At 41.9% G+C, this 26,508-nt stretch overlaps 1 protein-coding gene and 1 non-coding gene across 2 annotated transcripts in view; one reads left to right on the top strand and one right to left on the bottom strand.

Moving 5' to 3' along the window:
- fras1 (Fraser extracellular matrix complex subunit 1) overlaps window positions 1–26,508 on the bottom strand; it is a 198,592-nt gene that overhangs the window by 127,693 nt on the left and 44,391 nt on the right. The window contains 6 exon segments of the mRNA XM_040003499.1: window positions 9–155; window positions 2,200–2,340; window positions 13,656–13,823; window positions 13,929–14,069; window positions 14,551–14,691; window positions 17,451–17,594. Of these exon segments, the coding sequence (XP_039859433.1) occupies window positions 9–155; window positions 2,200–2,340; window positions 13,656–13,823; window positions 13,929–14,069; window positions 14,551–14,691; window positions 17,451–17,594 (882 nt within the window).
- trnat-agu lies at window positions 1,584–1,657 on the top strand. Its single transcript has one exon. It is a non-coding gene; the product is annotated as a tRNA-Thr (tRNA).

Raw genomic sequence — 26,508 nt, 5'->3', positions numbered from 1 at the left:
TGACTTACTGACGCACTCTCCAGAGATAGCATTAAGGAAATGCCCCTCTTGGCAGTTTGCCCTGCAGTGGCCACTCTGCAGGGACACCAGCGGGGGGCAGGCGATGCAGTCGGCCTGGGAGGGACCGGAGCAGGTCTGGCAGGAGGGATGGCACGCTGAGAGAGAGGGGGACAAAGACAGGTGATGACATACTACATATGCGCATGGAAACTCACAACACCACAGTTCAACTGGACTGCTTGGACGTGTTAGTGCTGTTGGAACACTCCGGTGGTCACTAAAAACAATGAAGTCTTTGGTTTGGAGTCTTCCTGCATACTGCATACTGTTCATTTCTTATGTTACGATGCCATGCAGAGCAGGGACATAACTAATTTGTGACTGACAGGTCGCTGCCAGGCTCGGCTCAGCAGGCAATATCCTCCGTTTTTTCTCTCAGTCAGACCGGCCACGAGGTACAGGGTGTGTATCCTTGATATACAGTTTGTAGGTTGTTCATTAGCCACTCTTTAATTTTGCCTCATGCATGGTGCAGGGTGGATGGTGTACAGCAGGTTTGTCAGAGCTTAATTTCTTGTTGGCTTTTAACAAACAGCTGGCTTCAGGAGATGGAGACAGAGCTGATGGAATAAAGCACCGCAGAGTTGATGCTAATGCTTTCTGGCTTTGTCGTTATGAGCCACAACTTTCACATTACACGTCATTTGGTGCATTTAAGCAACACACAGCGTTCTTATCGCCTCACATTAAAAGTCACCAACGCCACTTGTAGCAAACGTTTATTCTCATCTACACTGAAACACAATCCTTCTTCTGGGTACTTTCTAATGAGCCAGTCAGTACTGAAGGAGATAAGGCCAAGTCAGCAAGCAGAGCCCATTTATTGTGTAATCCAAGACGATGTGAGTGCATCGCTCTTCTTAACTGTCTTGGTATCCATCTTCATCGGTCAATTACTGAAGCCAGGTTTAAATATGTGATCCACTGAGGTCTTCAAAAAGTTTTTTTCTTGTTGTTTTTTTCCCAAGATAAACAATAAAATTTAGCACATTTAAAAAAGACCAAAGAATAAAGCTGGTAAACGGAAGATAGGAAGGGTCATCTTGTTTCAAATGAGGTCAGAGACAATACACCGAGCTGAGGTAATGAGTTGGAGATTAGAGCAAATGGATTTTCATTAAGTAGGCGAGTCACAGAGGGGCGGGGGATAGATGGGGAGAAGAGCCCAGCTAAGGTTAACATGTGTTCACTAAGGGCCACGCTGAGGAATGAGAGTCATTTAATGGGTCAGATATATAAAGTTTGGACAAACATAGTAATAAATTCTGATTACCGCTCTGCAAGACAGCTACATGCATCCAAATCACAGTTACCTGTAGCACTCGCATACATTTCACAGCTAGGATATTTATAGGATACTTACGGGATATTTACCAAAACCAAATAAATCTGTGTAAGTAAGATAAAAATGATGAATTTTTTATTTTATTCTTTCACATGTCTGTAAGTCTTGCCAGTTCGGCTTTACAGGCAAAACCATCACAACTTATTAGCTGTATAAATCTTTGATCCTGTGCTCCGGTGGTGCTGTGGCTTAGTTGGTTAAAGCACCTGTCTAGTAAACAGGAGATCTTGGGTTTGAATCCTAGCAGTGCCTTTGGGGCAGGGATAGCTCAGTAGGTGGAATTGTCACCCCATGATCGGAAGGTCGGGGGTTCGAATCCACTGAACGGGTACCCCTGAGCAGGGTACCATCCCTACACACTGCTCCCCGGTGTGCCTGCTGAGTGGCTGCCCACTGCTTCACTGAGTGAATGGGTCAAATGCAAAGAGAGTAATTTTTTTTGGGTCATACTGAATAAAACACTAGTTATTAGCCTTGTGTTGATGTGGTCCTGAGAACCAGCACCCATCTCTTTTCTCAGTCTCGGGTTTTAAACACCGGCAAATAAAGGAAATCATGAAACAGGTGAGTGAATCAAGAATAAAGGCCTAGAACAAAGACGGATTTGCCACACGTTTGCCATTGTTTCACTTCCTTTTTTAAGGAGCAGTTCACCTCGAGACCATTTTTGCAAAGTAAAGACTTTTTTTTGTGTGTTTTACTGTTAAGGTTAGAATTTAGGCTAAGCAATACTATGACACTGAGTGTGACTCAAGAGTACAAAAGCAGATATATGTGTGTGTATGTGCTCTCACCTTGGCATTGGTTGTCCTGAATAAGGAAGCCTTGTGGGCATGTGGGGACACAGCGGCCCTCGTACAGGCTGGACGGGGAGGGACAGGACGTACAGTCGTCTGCAGATGGCCCAGCACACTGCCAGCAGGAGGGATGACACTCTGAAGAGGACACGAAGAGCAGCGACATGGTCACCATCAAAAAAAGAAGTATAAAGGAGAAAGAGAGGAGGAGGCTCAATCCCCAGCTGTGCCTTCTTCACTATAGCACAGCCACAACAGAAAAATGAAAAGATGAGTGGATGGCACTTTTGTTCTAGAAATGGGTTTTGGGAGTTGAATTAAAAGGAGATGGACCAACTTTTGAGATTTTGCTATTGTCACAATAACTAAATCTCAAGAAAAACTTTATCACAAGCTGGAGCCAAACAGTATCCAAGGAACGACTGGAGTTCCTTATGTAAACTTCTGGGACTAACTTTATAAATTGCCCAGCTTACAGTTTTCAGCCGATCCTCTCTGCTAACATCGCAAAGCAGTTTTTGCTAAATTCGTACAGTAGCTACGTTACAGTGAAGCGTTACGTCAGCTTGCTTGATGAATATAAACTTTACAAGTGTCTTCAAATGACACAGGTAGTAATTTGAAGTACTAAACCAGGTTGAGGGAAGTGCATTTGTTTGTACACAGTTTATATACAGCCACTTATTTATGAGTCATGCATTAATGCAACTTAAAATTGATTCCTGTTTCTTAACTGCTCATCCCTCTCAGGGTCACGTAGAACTGAAGCATGCTGACAAAGAGGCAAGAGTCAGGGTACACTAAGACAGAGACTAAGACAGAGACTAAGACAGAGACTAAGACAGAGACTCCTATTCCTGTAAAGTTATACAGTAAAAAAGAAACAGCCCATTTGACTGTGTCTGAACTGAATTCAATTTCCACCACTGTTCCTGCTATTTTACTGCCACTTTACTGTACCTTGGTCCTTCCCTGCTGGCATGCAGAAATCTGATTCTCAGGAGCTTTTAGTCAGCTCCGTCAGCCAGAAGTAATGTAACACTCAGATAAGGCCAGCAGCCAGATTCCCCAATCAGAAGTTACGCATTAACACCAGAGTCAGTGCCAGCCCAGAGAGCCTCCTCCAAGGCGGACACACGCCAACCAAGATGCAAATCTATAACATGCTCCACTGTTTAATTTGGACTGCTGAGATCAAAACAAACCTTCCACACGGATCATTGTAAAACACATCAGAAGATTTTAAACTGCATAAATTATAGGTGAACTTTTTAAAGCCGTCACGGTATCTCGGCTTCTAAACGAAGGACTAATTAATGAGAACTACAACTAAGAAACTGCTGATGAACAGAAAAGGATCAGCAGATGATCCTGCACAGAAAAGACATCTGTGAGAGCTGCTCATAGGTTACATTTTAAATTATTATTGTTCATTGCAGTTTGTCACTGATGGCTGGTTACTGGTGCAAATTCCAGGTTTGTGTTGCTTAGCAACCCTCTAATTATTTACTATCCTGTCATCTGTCAATTAACCGTATCCTATAGTCTGATGAATGGTCACTTCCATTGCTCGCCTTACATTTAAGCCCCGTTTAACTGAGGATTTCACACTGCCTTTTTCACAGAGACAGCTGTAATTTCACCTGCAGTCACTGAATTGCTAGCCTCTGGTCGCCAAATCACTGCTAGTGGCTTCCTGTGTAGACACAACTTTAGTTAAGTTGTGATAGGCCCAGGCTACTGGCTGATCGCCATGATGATGATGCCATGATTATTCCTTCTCCACTTCCCTCTTTTCACTCTTCTCCGGTCATGGAACATGGATGCCCCTCTCCTGAGCCCGGTTCTGCAGGTTTCTGTTCTTTCCCATCATTATCAAGTGCTGCCCACAAGGAACTGTCATGGTTATTGGGTTTCTCTCTTCAATATTGTTGCACCCTGAGGTGACTGCTGCAATCAACTGGTGCTTTTTATATTAAATAAAACTGGGTAGAATTTAACGATTTTATGGACTTAAATAACACTAAGAACAAATAGTTGGAAGACTTGTTGGATCCACTTTGCTTATTTGTTTTATTTATAGATCTTTTTTTACTGCATACAGTAGGGCAGAGCTTAAAAAAGTACATTTTAAAGGCCTAAAAGTTACGGCAAAATAAATGACATTAAACTCAGCAAAGGGAAATTTTGGAACTGATCAGAAGTTAAGGGAAAACTAGATATTTTTTTACGAATAAAGACAAATAAGACAATCCATGATAAACTTTCTTCTAAAAAAAACTCAAAAAACTACCACTAATAATACTTCTAATAAGACATTTTTGGGCCTCTGCTGGTGAGCAGCCTCATTTGATTTGACCAAAAGTGCTGCCTAATGCAACTTTACATTGTTAAATGTAGCTCCACATGCAGATTACCCTGCTTTTCTATATATGCACTTCCTAGTTTATTTAGCCTTCACTTACATGCCCCCACACTGATCACCCAACACAGCAGCTGCCCTGAAACAGGCATTTTGTGCAGCCTTTGATGTCTGCTTTGGCACCATGAAGACAAATAGCTGAGCAATGCTATCAGCTCTGGCAGCTGAGAGGGGTTCATGCTGCTGGCGGGGGTTCGAATGAAAGACAAAAGGCCTGTCATCAACTGGCTAGCAGCACCAGGTGTGTGCGTGCGTGCCTGTGTGTGTGTGTGTGTGTGTGCACTACCGGTCTTGTTTTTTTAGTATATTTACACTGGACTATGTGTGTGTTTATAATTACTCCTCTTTGGATTCTTTCAGAGGGCTGTCAGCTGCATCCGGGTCTTGTGTACACACTGCATGACAGCACTGGCAGGTAGCTCTACCTGAGCCAACACTACTGCGTGTCTGTGTGTGTGTGTGCACACGCGCAAAAACATTTACCCTGTGGGACCATCTCAGTGTCAGAGCAAGGACTTTTAAAGTCACACGGTTGTCAGCCGAACCTGTCAGTCTGACATCCCATCATCGCCCACCGTCTCCCTGCCGCCCACCCGTAATCCCTCTTGTTCTTCCTCGTCAACTATGGCAGCTTAATTGGTAGAAGAGATGAGATGACATCCAATATGTTTATGATCGAGTTTACCACCCACAAATGCGCTTATTCATCCAACAACATGCAAAAACACATGACAAATAAATAAATAAATAAATCAAAATCAGCTCATCTTGCCAATCACAAGCTACCCAGAAATCTTCACATCAATGGTCCAAAAACAAACGCAGACTCAGAGGCGTATTAAGCAGGCCTGCTGTCAAACTTATGTCATTAATACGGGGAGTGAATAAGAGTGATAGGATGCCTCTCGCTCTTTTATTGCAGCTTGGATATCTAATTTGCTCCAGGAAGGAGAGCGCATATTGATTCCTGTAGTAGCCGAATTCATGTGCGCAGGCGTTCTCATCACACATTATCTGGTGCACGAGCTCAGAGAATCACATTCATTACTTTGTTTTGTGCTGATAGGGTCATAATTCGAGGTGGGCGCAGTCGATGAGATTGTGATTTAGTTTGGGGGTGTGAGCGCTCCTTAATGCTTTCCATAAATGATTCTCCTGGTACAGTACAGAGCTTATCATTTCATAAGTGCGGCAGCATGTGCCGCAGAAACACAGGTGGATGGTTATATCTCATTCCTCGGAAGTGTCTAAGGTGTCACTCATATTGATTCCGCTGCGTTATGGGATGCTCGAAATCAGCCCATTTCTATGAGGAGCAATTTGGAGGAAATGGCAACAACAACTGCTGCAAGAGCCGAGTTACAAATACATCAGGGAAAAAATTATAGGAAACTGTGCTCCTGAACAGGTTTCATTGATATGAATGACACGTAAGCTGTTTAATCCGCCCAATTAAAGTGCAGAAAATGATTATTTGTTAAGCTGGTTATGTCAAACATCAGGTTTCCATCAATCAAATTTTCCCCCTCGCAGTTTTCATTCTGGTCATGTGCTGCAGAGTTGCGGTGGAGGATAGCTGTGATCATTGGGGCCAGTAATCACCCTATAAGAAAAAAATTCAGAAGCCTATCTGCGCGTTTATGTCTTTGCACACCTAAATGACTCTGGTAGAATGCCTAACACTTGCAGTTAGGTTCCCAAAGAGAGCTGGGAACCATGGGGAGTATGTATTAGGACTGGAATAATGTGCTTTTACACTAGTTGGCGTCAGATGTTGCCTGTGTCTTTTGGCTCTGGTGCCTTGATGCACCAGCGGAAACGTGTCATTATTGGTTATGGTTGAACATGTTTCGACAGCAAAGCCTACACAGAGCTACAGCTACGTCGTGGTCTGGAGTAATGAGGTGACAAACACCTTTAATCTTAATGATGGAAAGTAGCCCCGAGCTGAATATCATATGTCATAAAAACACATCTCAGAATTTCAGCCCAACCTTGTAGCGCAGTCCAAATAGAAAACATTAGCATACATATGACCATCTGCCAATTTTTTCAGCTGCATATCTTGCAGCTTAATGGTATTTCAATCAATAACTGCGACAGTTAAAGTCAAACACGGTCTAAGTTATTCCAGCACATGTTAGGCGCGCGCTAACTCTCCTCGTGTGTCACGGTGTGCTGCACCTCAACCTGCACACCGAGCAGCGTTAAGCCTCCTACACACAAACTGTCTCTGTCTGCACTGAATGGAGAAGGTGGGGATTTACAACCTGGAATTTACTCTCAGACGTCTGATGGCTCACAGGCCCCAGCCTCCTTTAAGGACAGTAGGTACGGGGGAGGTCTGGTTATCTGTCAGAGCGCCACACTCACACACACACACACACACACACACACACACAGAAACTTGTACAACAGCATGTATTGTTCCCAGCCGTACAACTGAACCCACTGACACTCCACTGAGGGAAACCTTTGTTAGTGAGAATGGAGGCAGAGAGGAGCGACTCCTTTACATATTACTGTGAATAGAGCTTAAATGACGTGCCATTTATTGAATTGATCTTCAGCTAAATTTGTGTTCATCTGACAAAAGGAGGCTTAGTGTGAACCTGGCACCCACACAATAGACACAATAACTCTGCTGACTTCAAATTCAGGTTTTCTGTATAACAAGAAAAACTGTCATTTTCTCATATGTCAGCAGGTAACGTAGAAATCCAATATTTAATTAATGTGGCTTAAATATATATTTTTTCCCACACACAAAAAAATCAGCAAAGAGAGGAACAACATGCGTACAATAAAAAGAAAGTTGTGAGATCTACACTTTCTACCTGCAGCCTTCATCGGGGTCAATAACACCTAATTGAACATGCTTTGTGAAGAGTGCGGGCGGGCGTGTTTTTGTGATCGGTTCAGCCTCACTGATGCCTGAACTCACCAGAGACTCTGTGACTCGCCATCATTTCCCCGTCTCTCTCCATTTCCCTCTGCCATCATTTCTGAGGTCGATTCAGGCTGAAACATTTCCAGCACACGCAGGCACGTCTCTCCTCTCAGTTTGTGCTGCCATCAGAGAATTTGCATCCAGTCTTTCTATTGACTTTATGTGTAATCGCACCGTGTCTGAAATTCACTTTGCATTCAGATCACTTAGACTGCTTTGCCTTCATGTGTTTTGCAAGTAGAATTTGTTCCAGTTATACCACCACTTTACTTTATGGAGCTTAACATTGTGTTTGCAACTTGAGTCTATAGAACCAAGTTAGCAGCTCTACTACTTAGTGTGCTTTTTGATTTAATCAGTCATTTTCACAAATGGACTATGGACAATGTCAGGAGAATCAGATCTAAGCAGAACAGCAGACAGTATCATGCACTCACACTTATCCTGGGGACAGGAAGGTGTGCCAAATAAAACCATTTGCAGATTCCCACACATTTTTCTTTAAACTGGCACATCAGCTGCTTCAATACCAGCTAATGATGGACACCTGTGTCAGTCACAGGTAGTAAGTCAGATATCATTTGTGTTTTCCACTTCCTCACTTGGTTTGTGTTTAGACTTCCTTTTGCTCGTTAGGCACTAACGAGGCACTAGAAACTATTAAATTCTAACCTCAGCTAAAATCTACTCACAATAACAATTTTGCAATGGAGTAAAAATTTAAGGGGCCACAAATGCTACACCCTCTGGGGAGTGGTATGCACACTCACCAGCTACACCTCATTTGCACTGAGCTGCACATTTCTCAGAGATTTTGGTCCACGTGAACACAGATGTGTCGGCTGCACATCCATGATATAAATCTGCCGTTTTGCCTTATCTCAAAGGTTCTCTGCTGAACTGAGGTCTGATGACTGCGGAGGCCAGTTTTAACTTCAGTGGATCACATTGACAACGAGACAGTGGCTACACGCCTAAATGCAGGGAGTTACTGCCATGTGATCGGCTGATTAGAAATTTGGGTCTACAAGCAGTTGAACGTACCTATTAAAGTGGTCAGAGAGTGTATTTGTTCAGAAATAGAGAGGAACCGACGAAGATAACAGGCTGGAGCGTCAGAAATAACTGGTCTAAAGTTACAAAGTTGCAAAGTTACAGCAACCTTTTAACTTTGATACTTTTAAATATTTTCTGCTATTTTACATCTACACCACGTCTTCCACAAGATTAAAGGAAAAATACTCATCCAGGTGCTGATTTCACTGTTTTTAAAACAGCTGCAAACACTGGTGTTGTCATGGCTGCCGTGCCTTCTGTTAACTGTGTGTATACATGCACGTCTTGCTACTAACTGAACTTCCATTTAGTGACAATAGCTTCAGACACTTTTCTTAAAACCACTTTAGAGTCTACATCGGTTTAGTGTCGGTCCCAAGTGCTCACAGAGACGAATGAGCGTTAGAGGACACTCCAATCCCACTCATTGATTTGTAATTGTGCCCCCCAGGATGATTAAGGAAATTCAATACTGCTAAGGGCTATTCAATTCCAGGTAAAGTAAACAAAATTTTCTTGGCTGCCTGAACTTAAAAACAAATTGTCGTGAGGAGACAAATCAAGCTATTACTTAAATGGCTTTTGGCTTAACATCCCTAAAAGCAAAGTGAGTGCAAGGATATATTTGCAGAGTGTTCAAGTGTGACGCAAAATGAGGATTTTTCTTTCTTTTTATTCAGGTTGTTCGAGCCCACAGGTCCAAAACGCCCCTTACTTAAGCTTAAGAAGCACGAGAGCTAACTTTTGACTCATTTCATCACTTTAATGCAAACTCGAGTTTAAGAACTGTTTCCATTTGAAGCAGCAAACCAACAGTGCGTTTTACCTCGCTTATATTCATTAACTGGCCTAATGTAAGAAACCACACAGGAAAAGTATTAACAACGTGAGCAACAAATTACAGTTTCCGAGCTGCGAGGGGAACTTCAGCTAACAGGAAACTATAAAGACATTCCTCAGAGCAGCCTGTAATTGACGTGCTCACTGAACTGCACTCACGCTTTGAAACACAGCTGTTGAGCTGCTGTAAACAGGCGAGGATTTATCCGCGGCACTGTGGGAAATCCCAACAATCCAAGAGCGCAGCTTGCCTCATTTTCTGCGCTCGGTTGTCTCGTGTGGCTCATCTCCACAAACTGCTTGGAAGTTGGAAGTTTCGGCCATAAGCAACAGTGTACTTCAGTTGTGAATATAGCGGTAAAGCTCTGCATTTTCATTTCCTTCAGCGATGTGCTGACTGTTCACATCAGTCCAAATAAAATCTCTGCAAACCTGAATAAGTAAAGAAGAAAGCGGTTCATAAAAGCACTCATCGCTTCGTCACTTCTCACTTACTGCTGAAATATTCATTAGATAACATTTTGTTCTTCATCAGTGAGGTATTTGAGGGGCGCTCCACATCCTCATGTGTCAGTCCATGAATGAATATTTGGACAATGACAGGGTTTGATGTTGCCTCTTTACGCCGCAGTGGAATTTAAATCAAACATTCAACATCTGAGTGCTGCTGTAATTCAACAGGTTTAATAAAAATATTGCATTAACTGTTAACCATAAACCACTTTTAGACATAGTCCTCATTTCTCAGAGGCTCAATAGCAATTGGACGATTACTGACGAGCAGCTTCACGGCCAGGTGGGGACTGCTCCCTCATTATTTGATGACAAATTAACTTGATTCAAAGTATTGAAATCACATTTGTTGTCTGAGAGACAAATCATGAATCCCATACAGTCTTAATAAGGAGGAATGCCATTGGTGAGCTGAGCAACACCAAAATGCCTGAAAGACCACAGAAGATGACTAAGTGGATGATCTCAGAATGATTTACTTGGTTAGGATTTAATGGCTTAATGACTTAATATCTAATGCAACAAAGGTATGCATGTCACTATCAAGACAACTTCATGAGAATTTACAGCAAAGGGCAAACCACTGGTTACACTCAAGAACAAGCAGGCCAGACTAGACGTCTCCTGAAAACATCTAAAGGTGTCAGCACACCTCTGAGATAAGATCTTCTCTGAAGAGATATCTGTAAATGTCGAGTAGTGTAGTGTGTTTGATAGTTGAGGCCCTCCGGTTTGCATTTGGAGCCCCAGTAGTGTCAACCAAACAAATATCAGCTCAGAGTACAAAGCGATCAAAGCTACTACCAGTGGGAGTAGTGGGTTTGAGTCATCAGACAACATCTGTGCTATTTATGGAGCTACAAGATGGTTCGAGGTTGCTGATGACTTAGCACACTTCTCATTTAAACATCCGGATCCACAAAAACCAAGATGGTGAATTAGCAAACCACAGGTTGAAAACTAATTGTTCTCATATAACAATTAGTATAAATCAGGACTAAAAGGGGAAAAAACACAATACATACATCAATAGAAAATGTGTTCAAATGGTGCTGTAGGCTTTAAAATGGAAAAGTCGACTAGCTTTAAGCAGATCCCATCAATGTTTTGCTTCTAAAGCAAAACCATTCCTACTGACACGCTCACAAAGCCTCTCTGTGTCATGCAAGTAGTTAAAATCCCATCTTTATGTAAGCAGCAGCTATAAAACCACACTGTGTGTTTTACCCCATTCAAAGGTGAAAGCAGCTCCAGCAGATGAAAAGTGAGCTGAAGAGAAAGTAGAGCTGAACCAAAGAAACAGCATTGTTGGCAAAAGATCTGCCTGTGTGACAGGCACCGAGAACAAATACCCGACTCCCTGCCAGCTACTGAATGCAGTATGGTCAGCGGGCACAAGGACTGAAGGACTGAGTAAGAAGATAGCAAAGGGCTGATTGTTGTTAACAGGACATATTTCAGAGCACAGCACATACGAGGGAGGCAAATAAAATCAATTACAGTCTCTTCATTGTTGTCCTGCTTTACATTTGAAAAAAAATAAAAATCCTCGTAGCATTCTGGGAAGGACAGTCTGTTGGTAGGTAGGTGATAATTATTCTCACTTGACTCGACTTCCCCTTCAAACCTTAATCCCATCTTAAAAATTAGTCCATTACACGCGCAATTTCACACTGGAAAAAAATGCTAACCAGCCATCTACACGCACACCTACAAATTCCACACATGCTTACACAATTCTTAATTAATTTCAAGCTCGAATTCAGGGAAAAACCTTTGAAAGACTTTTCAGTGTTAAGCCAAAACACCAACAGTTACACTTGGATCAAGTGTCTGATTTTCAGAAGTGTAAAACATTGAATTCACTTATTGTGGGAAACAGAAAAAGATACAAATGTACACAATCCTTTAAATCTAAAATTCTATTCAGTTCAATCCAATTTTATTTATACAGCGCCAAATCACAACAACGGTCGCCTCAAGATGCTTTATAGTGTAAGCTAGACCCTACAATAACACACACAGAGAAAAACCCAACAATCATATGAACCCCTATGAGCAAGCACTTTGGCGACAGTGGGAAGGAAAAACTTCCTTTTAACAGGAAGAAACCTCCGGCAGAACCAGGCTCAGGGAGGGGCGGGGCCATCTGCTGCGACCGGCTGGGGTGAGAGAAGGAAGACAGGATAAAAGACATGCTGTGGAAAAGAGTCAGAGATTCATAACAAGTGTGATTCAGCAGAGAGGTCTATTAACACAGAGTGAGTGAGAAAGGTGACTGGAAAGGAAAAACTCAATGCATCATGGGAATCCCCCATGCCTATTGCAGCATAACTAAGGGAGGATTCAGGGTCACCTGATCCAGCCCTAACTATATGCTTTAGCAAGTTTTAAATCTAATCTTAAAAGTAGAGATAGCGTCTGTCTCCTGAATCCAAACTGGAAGCTGGTTCCACAGAAGAGGGGCCTGAAAACTGAAGGCTCTGCCTCCCATTCTACTTTTTAAATACTCTAGGAACAACAAGTAGGCCTGCAGTGCGAGAGCAAAGTGCTCTAAAGGGGAGATATGGTACTACAAGGTCATTAAGTATGGCTGAAAGGACATGCTATATGCCCCTATCTTTAGTTCTCAGGTTCCACACAGACATAGATTGTAGGAAAACCACCAACACCACGGCAGAATCCATGTATTCAAAATGCGGATTGGTTTAAAATCACAAAGGAGAACAACCTTTGCTTTTAAGGGTCTGTTTCACTTTACTACAAAGAAGTTCTTTGCATATCATGACGTATGTTTTCTCTGCAGCAACAAGAACACAAACAGAATTAAGCAACTGCCGTATATTTCTGAGAGTGGCAGCTACAACTTGTAGATGTGGGTCTGCAAATTGCTGCAAACAGCACCTACAGTCTACCAACGGGACCTTTAGAGTAAAGGAGGGAAAAGCCTTGCATCATGGAGGGCCTACCCTTCACACAGTAGGTGCAAATGCCAGATCATGAATTTCAAACACAGACTCCTCAGTTCTGATATCAGAAATGTATGAAGCCAGGATGTTTCCAGCGCTAACCAGCAGTTCAGTACACAGAATAAACAGAGCATCAATCCAGCTTTCAGGTTGTTTAATAAGTTAGAGCAAAAACTACAATTCATTCAATATTTAGGATTCAACTAATTAACATTTTCATGATTAATTACTCTGCTCATTACTTATTTATGAAGCAACTAATTGTTTCTTTTATAATTTTATGTTTAATATCCAGTTTACTTGTCACCCTAACTGTGACATTTGTTAAAAAGATGTCAAATCCTGTGTTATATAACAAATTGTTCAGTTAGAAAATCTGAATAGCTGCACATTAATATTCTGTCGATTCAGAGTAAGTATTTCATTACTACTAATGCAAATGGGGGCACGATTTGTTGTTAAAAAGAGTTAAGCTTTGGCTTTGATTCGTGGATTTTACAATTTGTTTTTTTTGGCTTTCACCAGGCTTAAACGTAGTTAGTGCTAATGACTATTTGATCTGTTTTAAAAGTCAAAGTGAGCGATGGCTGGCGTGTTAATTAGCGACCATGACCCACAGCAGCAGAAATATCCTTTCTGGCCTCGCAGGTACCGCCTCTCCTGAATTATACAGGAAGCTAAATAAAACATTTAATACACTCACCTCTGCATGTCTGCATGTCATCCAGGAAGCTGCGCGTGGGACACCCAGCTGTGCAGACGCTGTGCTGAAGGTGACTCGATTGCGGAAGAAGAGCTTCCTCCGGTTTGAGGCAGCGGAGGCAGTCTGAGGCCAGGGGTCCCACACAAGAACGGCAGGAGGGATGACAGTCTGGGCGCGAGGACAGACAACATCACAGAGAGGCAGTTACACTCTGGGGACAAGGAAGAAAAGTTTTTTTAACAGGATACTTTATTAATGTGTTTAGACTCTCACTGTGGCAGGTGTAGTCGTGAGCATACAGCCCCTCCCCACAGGCCTCCACACACTGGCCCTGGTGGAGAAGTAGTCCGCCTGGACACGAGGTGCACTGGGATACCGAGGGACCCCAGCAGGAGGCACAGGAGCTGTGGCAGGCTGGGGACACAAAGAAAATAAGCATTTAAGATCTTTAGTCTGATACACAGAACTACCCATGAAACAGGAAGTAAAACTTAGTAAGCTCAGTAGAACCTGACGCTTTAACTATTTGGTAAAATTTATGTATGAATTTAAGGGTTTGACCCTTAAATAAAATGGCACAAACTGTGTAGGTTACAGGATTTATTTTAGACGTTTTCTTCTCTAATTAAAGTAATGAGAAGCTTTTAATAGGGCTGAAGTCTCGGTTTGGGTTTTACCCGTTGGACAGATGGCCTCACGTTTGACCTTGAATACTTTTGTAAACAGAGGAGCTCATGGTGGACTCAGAAATTGCAAGGTGCCAGGTAACATAGCTGCACAACAAGCTCTTAATTGTAGGTATGGGGTGTTTGTATGTATATGCTATTATTTGACAAACATGCTGTGCATGATGCCCAAACATCTCCACTTTGTTATTTTCAGAGCAAACACTTACCTCTGCATCTGCTTTGGCTGTCCAGGTAATGCTGAGCTGGACACTGGCTGAGACATTTCCCATGATGCAAGGCAGTCCCCGGTGGGCAGCTCATACATTTGGGGTTGTTGGGAAAACAGGAGGCACAGGACGAATCACAGGCTGTGAAGCGCAGCGTGTAAACGTTAATGGCTTTTTGTTGGCATGACAAAATGCACTGAGGTCAATTTAAAAATGGCTGAATTATCTACAAGCAAGAGGAAAGTCTCCTAAACAAACAGCCCTTCAAATACAATCAAAAGTCACTTAGGCAAGACAACAACGAGTCCAACTTTTAATGACAGAAACTGGAAAGCAGATGGCTGAAAAGATGAACAAAATAGGTAAAAGGCAACAAATAATCTAAAGAAAATCCAACAATGGATCAAATCTTCACTCTCAGGTACCTGAGGTATCTTAGCATAACATGCACACACGCGCTAAACCGTTCCCTCAGCAGGTGGTTTTGCTGCAGCATACTTGAGAGATGAAAAAAAGAAAATCTTTCACTTCTAAAGTCCCAGGAAGCCCCGCGGAGGAAAAGCCCTTCAGCTCTCTCAGGATGGTGACATTTTAAACCAGGCCTCAAAGCGCTGGCTGGCAAGTTCAAATGGATTTGACCTTTTTCTAGAAAGTTCCATTGGTTTTTTGACATTTTCTGAAAGAGGGCTCCTCACTGAGCGCTTCAAAACTGTCCTGTGAGCAACAGCAGAAGAAAAGCCCACCCCACCATCCCGGCCCCTCTGGGTCTTTTTAACCAAAAGAGCTTGGCTAAGTTCACTGTCGCCCTGAGGGGGGACTATTCTTACTCTTCCTCATCTTACCACTCAGAAATAGAAAGCATCCATATTCATAGGGGATCTATTTATTTCAGAAGCCTCAGACTCCTCATTAGTGCGAGAGAGAATCGCTAATTATTGTATTTTTTTTAAATTGTTTGTTTGCTACTGCTGCCTTATCATTTTGGCATCATGCTGAGTGGATGCTGCAGGAAGCTCCGCGGGGGGAAAGACACCCAAATAAATCTTCACCTTCAGTTCACTGCTAACAATAAACTTTCCATCGTCTCAGATAGTGTTTACTGTTTACTGCATTGGGCAACGGCACTTCGTGGGAATGTGACCGTTCACTCGCCAGTGAAGTCGCACAGCAAACACCTCACACAGAAATGTATGGTTTCTTTTCCCCTTTAAACTTTTCTGTACATTTTTATTATTAAATTGAAAAAACAAACAAACTGAAAGTTATTTAAATGTATCTGGCAACTCCAAACTGGGCTGTGCTTCAAACTGGGAGGTGCCAGTTTGGATTCAAACCCTCGGGCACCTGGTTTCCCCAGAATCCATTCTTACAGACGCTTTGTGGTTTTAGGACTAAAATAATAAAAATGATATTATTTTTCCCCCAGAGGAGAAATTACATTTAAAGGCATAAGTGTTACCTGCAATTTGAAGTGCTTTATGTACAAAGAGTCTAACTGCTGCATTAAAGAGAACAGAAAATGGATTAAAACGCCTCTACAGAAGAACCACGGTGTCTGAGTCATTATTATAAAGAAATACGAAAAGTTTATATCTTGTTTTCATGTCTTCACTTCATTTTAGTTCTCCCAAAAGGTTTTTGCTTCATTTCCTTGAAGCTGTTCAAAGAAAATCTTTGAAAAGGGAAAATCACAGACTGTCACAAAATCTGAAGGCTAAAATGAAACTGGCATTATTTAGTACAAAAAGAAAAACAACACTGAGTCTATTCACTTTAGTACGGAAGCGTAGAGCTGCCAACCAGGCAAAACAAAAACAGCTATTTCATGTAATAATGTGAAAACTTTATTGTTCTAACAATAACTTTTTCATATAAAAATGATAATATGAAAAAGATAATGTCGTGTTATTACAATATACATAGCTATCACATTATCACACGTTATGCCTCAATCCAAGCATAAAATACAACTTAACTAGTTCCGATAAACGAGCCATTTTCTCCAACTATGTTTTAAGGCAAACAAATATATCATGTTCGAAAAATAAAAGATATGTTTTAATGCTAAAACTTTATTTTTCAAACAATATAATTATCTCGTTCGTACAAAATAATATTTATATTGTAAGAACATTAAAGGTTTTTTGTTATAACGTGATAGTTATGTATATTGTAATAAAGTGATATTATGTTGTTCAAAGATGAAAAGTATATTGTTAGAACAGTAAAGTTTTCATGTTATAGATATGTGTGTATATATATATATATATCAGATATTTATATGATATAACCCTCATTTCCTTTTGCCTGGGTGGCAGTTCTGTGCTTCCATACGCTCGACCTGTAGAGGATAAAATCATTGTATTTTAAACACATTGATTCAAACTAAAACATTTTGGTTGGGTTTAATTAACAGAGGGAGGCAAATCAGAGAATGTAGCTTCCTGAGACGGCTCATAGTGCCGTTTATCCATCTAGAATGTTTGGTAGCAGTTGGCCGGATAAGTTAATATATAATAATAATAAAAACTCTTAATATAATAACAATTTTGTGGCCATTTACTGTCATGACATTCGAGGGAAAGTGGACACATCTACAGCTGATAACTTCAAAACTGGCCAACGAAACTAAATGTGCAGAAATCACCACAAGCTAGAGGTAAACTGATTCCTTAAAGAAGATATATTTGGGCTTTCTGCATGGTGATGTACTCAAACCATCCGTGCATATATATATACACCTAATGTTTTGTGTTGGATCTTATATTAGCTTGGCATCTGTGGAGTTGCACTACTTTTAGTAAAGACGTCAGCAGAAGTGCTATTTCCACTAAACCAGCCAAAACTGAAACTCAGCTAAATGTCTTCAGTGCTGCAGTGTGGATATGTGTCAGCTTTACCGTGGCAGACGCCTTCTCGACTGTAGAAACCTGCGCCACAGTCAAGGACGCACGCCCCGTCTTTCAGCAAGGCGGCCGGGTCTGAGCACGACACGCACTCCTGCTGACTCGGCCCACGGCACTCCGAGCACGACTCGTGACAGTCTGAAAAATAAGAAAACAGAAAATAGATTCTTTGCTTTCAGTCCTAAAGCACCACGAGGTCTGATTTTTTGCCCCTTTCCTGAACAGAAACACATACAGTACAGCACAGTAGGTGGGACTAGGTCGAAATGGATAAATGTGATTGTAGCGGAGAACAATCTGAATTATGCAAATCCTGCAAGCACAGTTTGCAAAAGTTCTGCGATATACTGCATGTGATTTGTAGTAAACAGTATAAATAATTCAGAAACACTGATCCTTTACAATAACAGTTTTATTTCCATAACGCAGTTCGTGCATTAACAAAATATTCAAGGTTGTAAAAACAACAAAGAAAATAAGTGAGATAATCAGGGTCGTTCAACAAGTATCTACAGGATCTAATAAAGCTTGTTTGCATGTGCGACTGTGTGTGTCTGTGTGGTCTGCATAGTTGGCATCATCAGTGGTGCTCTATTAGCTGCTGTTAAAAAAAAGCACTAACAAGCCTCACAGCAGTGCCGACAAACACAGAGTGGGAGGCTAACGGGGCGAGCTGTGTGAGAAGACCATGTAAGAGTTCATGCGTGTGACTGAGGGAGACACACGTGTATGCACGCACATACGTACGGGCTAGAAGTACCTTTGAGATGAAATGCGGGAGATAGGGCTGGGCCATATTATACCGTTCACGGTAATACCGGTATAATGTTAGGCAACGATAGGAAAATGAAATATCGCGATAGAATGGGAGTAAAACGCGCATGCGCACTGCCTTTGTTTTCATATGCACATGGCCGATTGTTGAGTGAAACAGATGAACCAGAACTGGTTTGTAAAAATGGTGCAACTTCAGTGATGTGGAACTGGTTTGGTGTTTGTCCGTCAGATACACGACAAAGCACATTTTTTTGCAGAACATGCAAGCGGCCGTTGTTATTGTCATATTTGTCGGACTAAGATGCTCTTAAATCTGGGAGTAATCTGGGTCCTAAACTCTGTATCCTTCAGGTCAAACAACACTGCAGCATCACTGAGAGTTAAAAACTGTCTAAATTCTTTCATCTTTAATAAAACGATCAGCATTGCTGCTTTACCAGGTGTAACTATAAAGTTTAACTTCCAGGCATCCATGAAAACAAAAGTTATTATATTTAACTGAGTTAGAAGTTAGCAGGAAGCTAGCGGAAGTTAGCTCGCTAGTTTCGCTAGTTACCTAAGCATGATATTGGATGTTCTGACTGAGAGATTTCTGAAAAAAATCAAACGTACAGCTCTGCTATCACTTCCAACATAAATGAAGACAGGAAACTAAACAGCAGTGACGTTTGTAGGGTTACTGAAGTTGGGCTAGCTGGTATATAATGATGTGCTACGTGATCGCTAGCGACACAGCTATGTTAGCATAACATAAACAGTGAAGCTGGAGGACGAACACTAACACTTTTCCACTTATAAAAGTTAACGTGAAGGTTCCTCATGGTTAGAGACAAATGCAATCGCATGGCAGGATGCTGTAAACGGACCAAACTTCAGTCAGGAGAACAACTGAGTTAATCCATCCACAATACGAGGTTAGTCATTAATATACTGCAACAACATGGGAATAGAGCAGCTGCCAGAGAATTCAACATTAATGAATCAATGGTACAGAAGTGGAGGAAGCAAGAAGAATGAGTTTAATAAAGTTTGATTTATCTGACTGCTTTGTTTTGCTTAATGTGCCTTATAATCCCGTGCACCTTATGGTCCGAAAAATGCGTACTGCACACTGCAGTTTAATGTTGCAAAGCACCTCTTTTTAACTTCAGTGGATATTATACATGGTTATGCTCAGGATATGTCAGCCCATTTCTACTGGAAATGCCTTTTGGTTAAACTTTCAGCAATGAATTTGCATTTGCACTGTTACATTTTTATAAAGCTTTAATGTACATAAAAACCAGCTTCTTGTTTAAGTGAAAATAAATGGAAGGTTGTCTTTTTGCGCTAGTAATGTTGTGGAGTTGTATTTTGTCGGAGATGATTGTGCGCCTTTGCATACACTTGCACCTTTATCTCTGTGTGTGTCCCTTCGTGTGTGCCCAAACAGAAGCAGCAAAAAACCCATCTCAGCACTAACTGGTATGATTACCTGTGATTTCCCAGCGGCACACAGAATGAAGCCAGATGCAGCAAGTGCTACTAAATAAAACTGACAGAAACCAGATAAAAACAAACCTACAAAAAAAAAAAAAATGCAGAAGGAATGTGAAAACTACACTTTTAGGTTTCTTCTAGTTTCTTCTGGGTCACCTTCACATATCATTCATGAGAATCTGCAATCTTTATATGAAAGCTTTTCTGTTCATCATCCTCATCATGATCTGGGAAACATTGTAACCTCAGTGTAGTTCAGGTTTTGTCCAACTTTCCCTCAAGTTGCAAAGAATCCTGAAACCTGTGGAAGTACCTCCAAAGTCCATGAATCCTTCCTGCAAAGACTGTGGATTTCCCTCTGGGTGCCATCTTTACACTCATACTGGATCAACGTATTCTGATATGGGTGGAAGCCGACGCTGGTTTATAAGATAGTGAATCTGTTAGCTCACCGGTTTCTCTCACCTCATGAAATCCAAAGAAATTTATTTTATAAGGAAAAAACGGCAGAGTGGTGCAATGGTTCTGACTGCTGCTCCACAGTATGAAGGTTCTGGGCCTTTCAGTGTGGTGGTTACATGTTCTCCTTGGGTTTTCTCCAGGTACTTCCTCCATCAGTCTAAAACATGCATGTGAGACTTGCTGAAGTGAATGGTCTGTTTCTAACAGAGTGGCAACTTATCCTGGGTTCACCCCACTTCCCACTCAGTGACAGCTGGGAAAGTGGTTAACAGAAAGGATGAGGAACCCCAGCAGAATATCTGTATATTAGGAGTTCTTACAGGAACTCGGAGCGTAATGCACCAGGATCAGGAATACTCTCTAAAGCCTTTTGACTTTTTTAAGTAAAGCTGTGCAGGATCTCATTTTTCCGAGGACTAGATCTCATTTTCTGTCTTTTCTGTTGCCCATCCTCAGCTTGTCAAATGTAAGCACCTAGCTGGATCTCATTTTAAAGCACTCTGAACCTTGGAAATATAGATTAGTCCACTACACCCAATTAGAGGACGCAGACAGCCCAGACCAAAGGAGTCACGTTGATATGGAACAAAACTACGGTGAAGCTTATCACAAACACTGAGAATCATCTTTTACTCCACACCACAATGTTTTAGTAAACCCAGCCATATTGTTTTTTAGGCTTCAGCCTAATCAGACACCGAAAGATCAGAAACCCAAGTCTCTCTCTCACACACACACAAAGGGAACAGCACCAATACACCTGCTACAAGGCTCAGGTAAAGGACCTACACACAGGACAAAGGAGAACGATAAAAAGCAATTTTTGATACTAAGCTGATACACGGTCCCAACAAAGCCTGACAGAAAAAAGCAAAAACACTAGAAAGTTGGGAGGCTTACAAAAGAATCGAGGCAGGGATGTAAGAGAACACAGCGTGAGGAACACAAGCGACAAATGGACAAAACACAAGGAGGAAGTCGTGTAAGTTCTAACACGATAGCACTTTACACATGCTTAACAGCTTCATTTATTATTCACTGGATGTCCCTTTGTGAAAGAGTAGATCTAAAAAAGTTAAAGTTGAGAAATAAACCACGGCTGGGGATTAATGAGGCACGAGAAGTGAGACAAAACTGATCAAGACAAGTGAATATCACGCCGAGGAAAGTGTAATTAATTTAATCAGTGTCACTGAAAACTGCTGATAAAAATCTGAGTGAATTAATGGGAGATGCCAGAAGCTGTGTTATTGCAAAAGTTGTTGGAAGGCGGTGTGAGATAAATCTCTGGCTCCCTCGTGCCTGTTGATACAGATTTCCTCAGGTAACCGCATTCGTATCTTTTAATAACTTTCTCTGCATCCTCCTCTTTATCATCTGCACATATTCCCCACCAGGATCACTATAAACTTTTTATATTTAATCAAAACATCCTGCGCACGCGCACACACATGATTTTCTATGACGGATACCTTCCATCCAGATAAAATAAGGGATATTTAATGTAGCTTTGATTTGCCTTAAAAACTTCACATTTACTGAATTTCTTTTACCCAATTCGCTCGCACTGTCTCATCTTTTTTTTTTTTATCTTTTCAAATTAAGAATAAAAACTGAGATTTTCTCAGCTGGGTTAAAAGTTCATGGATAACTTTTCAGAGGTCCAAAAAAAGAGACAGAATCTGGTGAGCAGCAGTTCTCTGAGCAACGATGCCTTGCTGGTGTCAGAGGTCAGAGGAGAATGGCCAGACCTCTTTGAGCTGATAAGGAGGCTACAGTAACTCAAATAGTCATTCATTGCAACCAAGCTCTGCAGAAGAGCACCCCTGAATCCAAAACAACAGCAGCAGAAGACCACACCAGGTGCCACTGCTGTTACAACTAGACTGGAAAACACTGCCTGGTCTGATGTGTCTTGATTTATGGAATCAGATGGCAGGCACAGTTTGGTAAACTACCAGCCGAGCATCATTTAAACACTACAGCTTTATGTGAAGATACACACAGTGTTCATCTTCTGGTGGCTGCTTCTAGCAGGATATGTCACCATGTCTCACCATGTTTCCTGAACATGACAGTAGCCGAGTGTATTTTTGTCTTTTTATGTTGACATGCAGACACAGTTATCCGATGGAAGCTCCAGCTTCAAAAACTTGAGAACCAGCTGATGAAAACTCCATTAAATTCCCACCACACTCCCTGCCGGTGGCTGATGCCTTTGGCTTTGTGCACTCTGACACAGCTGGCACATTATTCCAGCCCCCTCTGGCTTCTGCTCTGTGGCTGCTGGGTGAGCCCTCGTCTGGGGCTCTCCTCAGCTCCTCCCAGGAGGGTGGCATGGCTGCCCCTCTGTTGGTCCTCCTTGGGCTCTCGCACTCTGGGGCCTCTGGATGTCTGGAGCCTGGATCTCCTCCATGCCTGCTTCATGCCTTGGGGGACGGGGCTATGGCTCCCCACACCCACCAGCAGATGGTTACATGGAGAAACCTTTTGAATACAAGTGCGCCCGTCCACACAGGTGTACATAAACACAAACTACACCTTTCTTGGCTGCTACCTCAAAGCACATTGTGCGCTGTTGATCTTGCATGCTTTTTCTGATGGCTAAAGAACCAAATGGGACAAAAAAAACCTACATTAAACTTCTTGCTCAACCAATATCTGCAGTCTCCTGATGAACCTGAATGCACCAAAGGTTTTCTGAACAGTCCTGTGCAGCTTCAGCACATATTAAAAAAACCTTGGTCAAAATTAAAGACAGATACAGCAAATTCTCTGTGATTGATTACCTGTTACAGGCAACGTTTCAAGTCCTGCCAAGTACATCTCCATATTGCACAGGCATGCATGCAAACTAGCAAGGGCAGAAAATCAATCTAAACTTTTGTGTTAAGTTTTGATGTACGGACGTCTGTATCGCATAAAACCAAACCTGATTTCCTTTGAGTTACGGTGAGGTTTACCTGAATGAGAAAAAGCCAAATTCAGAGGACATGTAAGGTTACAGAAGAGGAAAGTTTTTGCTCCACTGTGTGTGAAGAGTAAAAGCCAAACCTCTGAAGCGACTGACAGACTGACAGGTTCCCATCTGACTTTTAATTTTTTATGCTTCTCAACTCTTCCTATTTCCTTCCACCTCTCAGATTTTGAAGTTGTGTGCCTATTTCTCCCCCTCTCACTCTCCCTTATAATACTCTCATTTCTCTGTCCGAGGCTTCTTCTTGCCTCAGCCCACTGCCCTCTCTACAGATTCACACTGGATTTTTGGTCATCTTTCTTTCTCTCTGTGTTCAAGTCTGGGTTTTTCCCCCAGCAGCTTTTTTTTTTCATTAGTTCACATATACATTCAATTTTAATGCCCCTCTCTCTGCGTGTGGCTGTTCATTTCATTGTGCTAAAGGTCCAGAGAGGCTCCATAATAGCCTTAGCCCAAAATAAGATGATACGCTTGTTTCACCTATGCATGACTGATCCTCCGTGGTGAAATGAAATCATTTATAAAAACAATCTTTCGTTGAATTATGGACCATTGCCCATTTCAGCATCAGATACTCTGCAGCTGTAGTCTTGCAGATGAAGCAAAAAGACATTGAGAAGCACTCTGTACATGATGGGATTCTTACATTTATATTACTGGGTCACTTCACACACGCGCTCATACACGCTGCATCCAAAAATGGTTGGAGCCAACAAGGGGATTACACGTCCTTTACCTTGCCCCTCGCAGGAAAGCAATTTATTTTTCTGTGCCGCCTGGAGCGTAAAGTTATCAGCAAATGTAATCCTAGCAGGCCAGTTGCCAAAAAGCCCCTCTAAAGCCTACTCTGCATAAACCAGGCGAGGTTGAGATGAATGCACAGTCACACAGTGCACTGGATAATCTTCGCTCTCTGTCCTTCTGGGACGGGTGGGGATGCACAATTACTGTGCTGCTGCTGCCGTGGCTCACACCAACCCCCTCCAAACCTCGAGTGATAAAACGAGATGGCATGAGAGAATCAGCAATTAAGCTAAGCATGGAGAAAGCAGCTTTGCAATGGAGAGCAAATAATACAAAAAACAGGAGCTTTTATTTGAAAGTCCAACCTGTTCTCAATTCCAGGGTGTCAAATATTTCCACTTTTGGCAAAGCTGCTCTCACAAATACACAAAAGGTGGCCTTTAAAGTCAGTGATACACTGGGTTTATATCGATGATGAGATGGGTGCAGGTATGCACTGGAGAGAAGAGGAATGAAGCAAGATGAGAAACATGGGTGAATGAGAGGGAGGCAATGTGAGGTTGGAGTTTAAATACCTGGGTGGTGGAGTGGGTGGAGACCAGCACCAAGAGTGAAAGGGAAGGTTTTCAAGATGGCAGTGAGACCTGCTGGGTGTGGTTTGGAGACTGTGGCACTAACGAAGACATCGGAAACCACGCTGAAGGTGGAAGAGATGAAGATGCTGAGAGTGTCACTGGCATAGAAATGCACAGCTCAGGCTGAGATGGTTTCGACATGTGCAGGCCGGGATATGTGAGATGGAGGTAAAGGGAGCAGCCAGAAGAAAATTCTACTGTGAAATTCTTTTCCAAGTCTACGTGGAAATTTTAATTTTAATGAAGTACCTCGTGGCGTCCGTATTTCACTTCTAAGGAGTCATTTTTAGCTCTATTTTTTCCTCCTGGTGGAAGCAAAGGTTCAAATCAGCCCAGCAAGAAGACAGGAGGAAAATCAGGTTTCTCACAATGGCTCCACATGAAAAAGCTTTTATACCTCTATGTGAAGGTCGTTTTGGACAACAGCAGAAGGGAGGCTGTGAAATTGTAGAGTTTCTATAGCCGCCTCACTTTCTGACTGCCACATCCACAAAGTCAACTCAAATGCAAAATTTAAATAAGCGGTTAAAAATGCTGTGTGACTGCTACTAATGAGCGATAGAGTCATGCAGGTACTGAAAGCAACGCCATGTAAACCTACTCAGAAAGCAAATCGCTGCATAAAATGTTGGAAGATTATGCAGAAAAAATAACAACCAAGTCATGCATTTACAAAAATGTACCAGAACCTATTAGAGTCAGCTTTACTGACCAAGTCCGTGCACACGTAGGAGGAACTGAGCGATGTTTTTTTCTTTCCTCTAAACAGACAAGACGGACAAAAGCAACATGACACAGACAATAACAGCACATGTAGCATATTTATATTTATATGTGCAATGAAGAAGTCTGCTTATTTTGGCGTGCAGGGCTCTGTAGCGCCCACTAGAGGGGAGGAGTAGGAACAGGTTGTATCCAGGGTCCGATCGGTCTGCAGTGACACTAATCTCAAGAAAACTGTCAGTGTAAGAATGAAAAACAAAAGGTCATTTAAATTGGTTTACCAGCATTAAAACTTCAGCAAGGTTATAAAAAAAGGTTGTTTTCCAAAAAAATTATGAACTATTAAAAAAACATCTTCACACTACAATAGAAATTTGATTAAACTATCATGTTGCTATAGAGTCACACCAGCATTATTATGTTTATACTTCATATGTGAAGTACTTGGTTATTTTTAGGCACTAAAAGCTCGTGATTGAACCAGGAGCTTTTCTAGTAGGTGCTACATTATCTGGAAATAGCCCTTTCTGCACAATAAAAGGTGTAAAGCAACACACTGAACTTTTTAAAAATGTTTTACCAATTTGGGATTAACTCTTAAACTTATCCAGACTCTAACTTTAGATGTGACTTTAGAGGCTAATGGTGTTTTGATGCTTTGGAATGAGACCTCCTGTAATTGCATCTGTATGTCGTTATGATTTTATCTCCGCTGGGACTTGTAACCCTGTTATCGGCTCCTCTTAAAATTCTTGCTTTATTACACAGTTCTGTTGTACTTGATGAAGAGCCCATTTAGGTTCAAAACAATGCAATAAAGGAGGAATTTAAAGGGAGCGCAAAACAGTGTTAAAAACCCGTGGGGAGAAAGAAATCAGGTTTTGTGTACTCTGCACCTGAACAAGACAGATGTGTCTGTTTTTCGGTCTCGGCGTACGTTTCCAAACAAGTGAACATTACAAGTGTGACTGAGTCTCACGGTGAAATTATAAGAAAAAAGAAGAAATGTGGGGCAGGTGTTGTACGATAGCGTCAGCACAAGGCTCCTCACGATTATTTACACCAAAACTTTGAATGCATGCGGATGAAGCTTTCAGTAACTGACTGGAGGTGGGGAAAAAATCCCCCCAGGGAGGCCTGCTGCGACACACTGAGTCCTGGGTGGTCTCGACTTCCTGCCAAGAAACGTCTCTGGCACCTTCCAGACACCTCACACGCTCATTACTTCTGTCAGCTCCCATCTCCTCTGCTGCTT

This window comes from Simochromis diagramma, unplaced genomic scaffold, assembly GCF_900408965.1.
Source record: "Simochromis diagramma unplaced genomic scaffold, fSimDia1.1 OVJJ01000583.1, whole genome shotgun sequence".
NCBI lineage: Eukaryota > Metazoa > Chordata > Actinopteri > Cichliformes > Cichlidae > Simochromis > Simochromis diagramma.
Note: the sequence above shows the minus strand (reverse complement) of the source record. Positions and strands in the feature narration are given on the sequence as shown.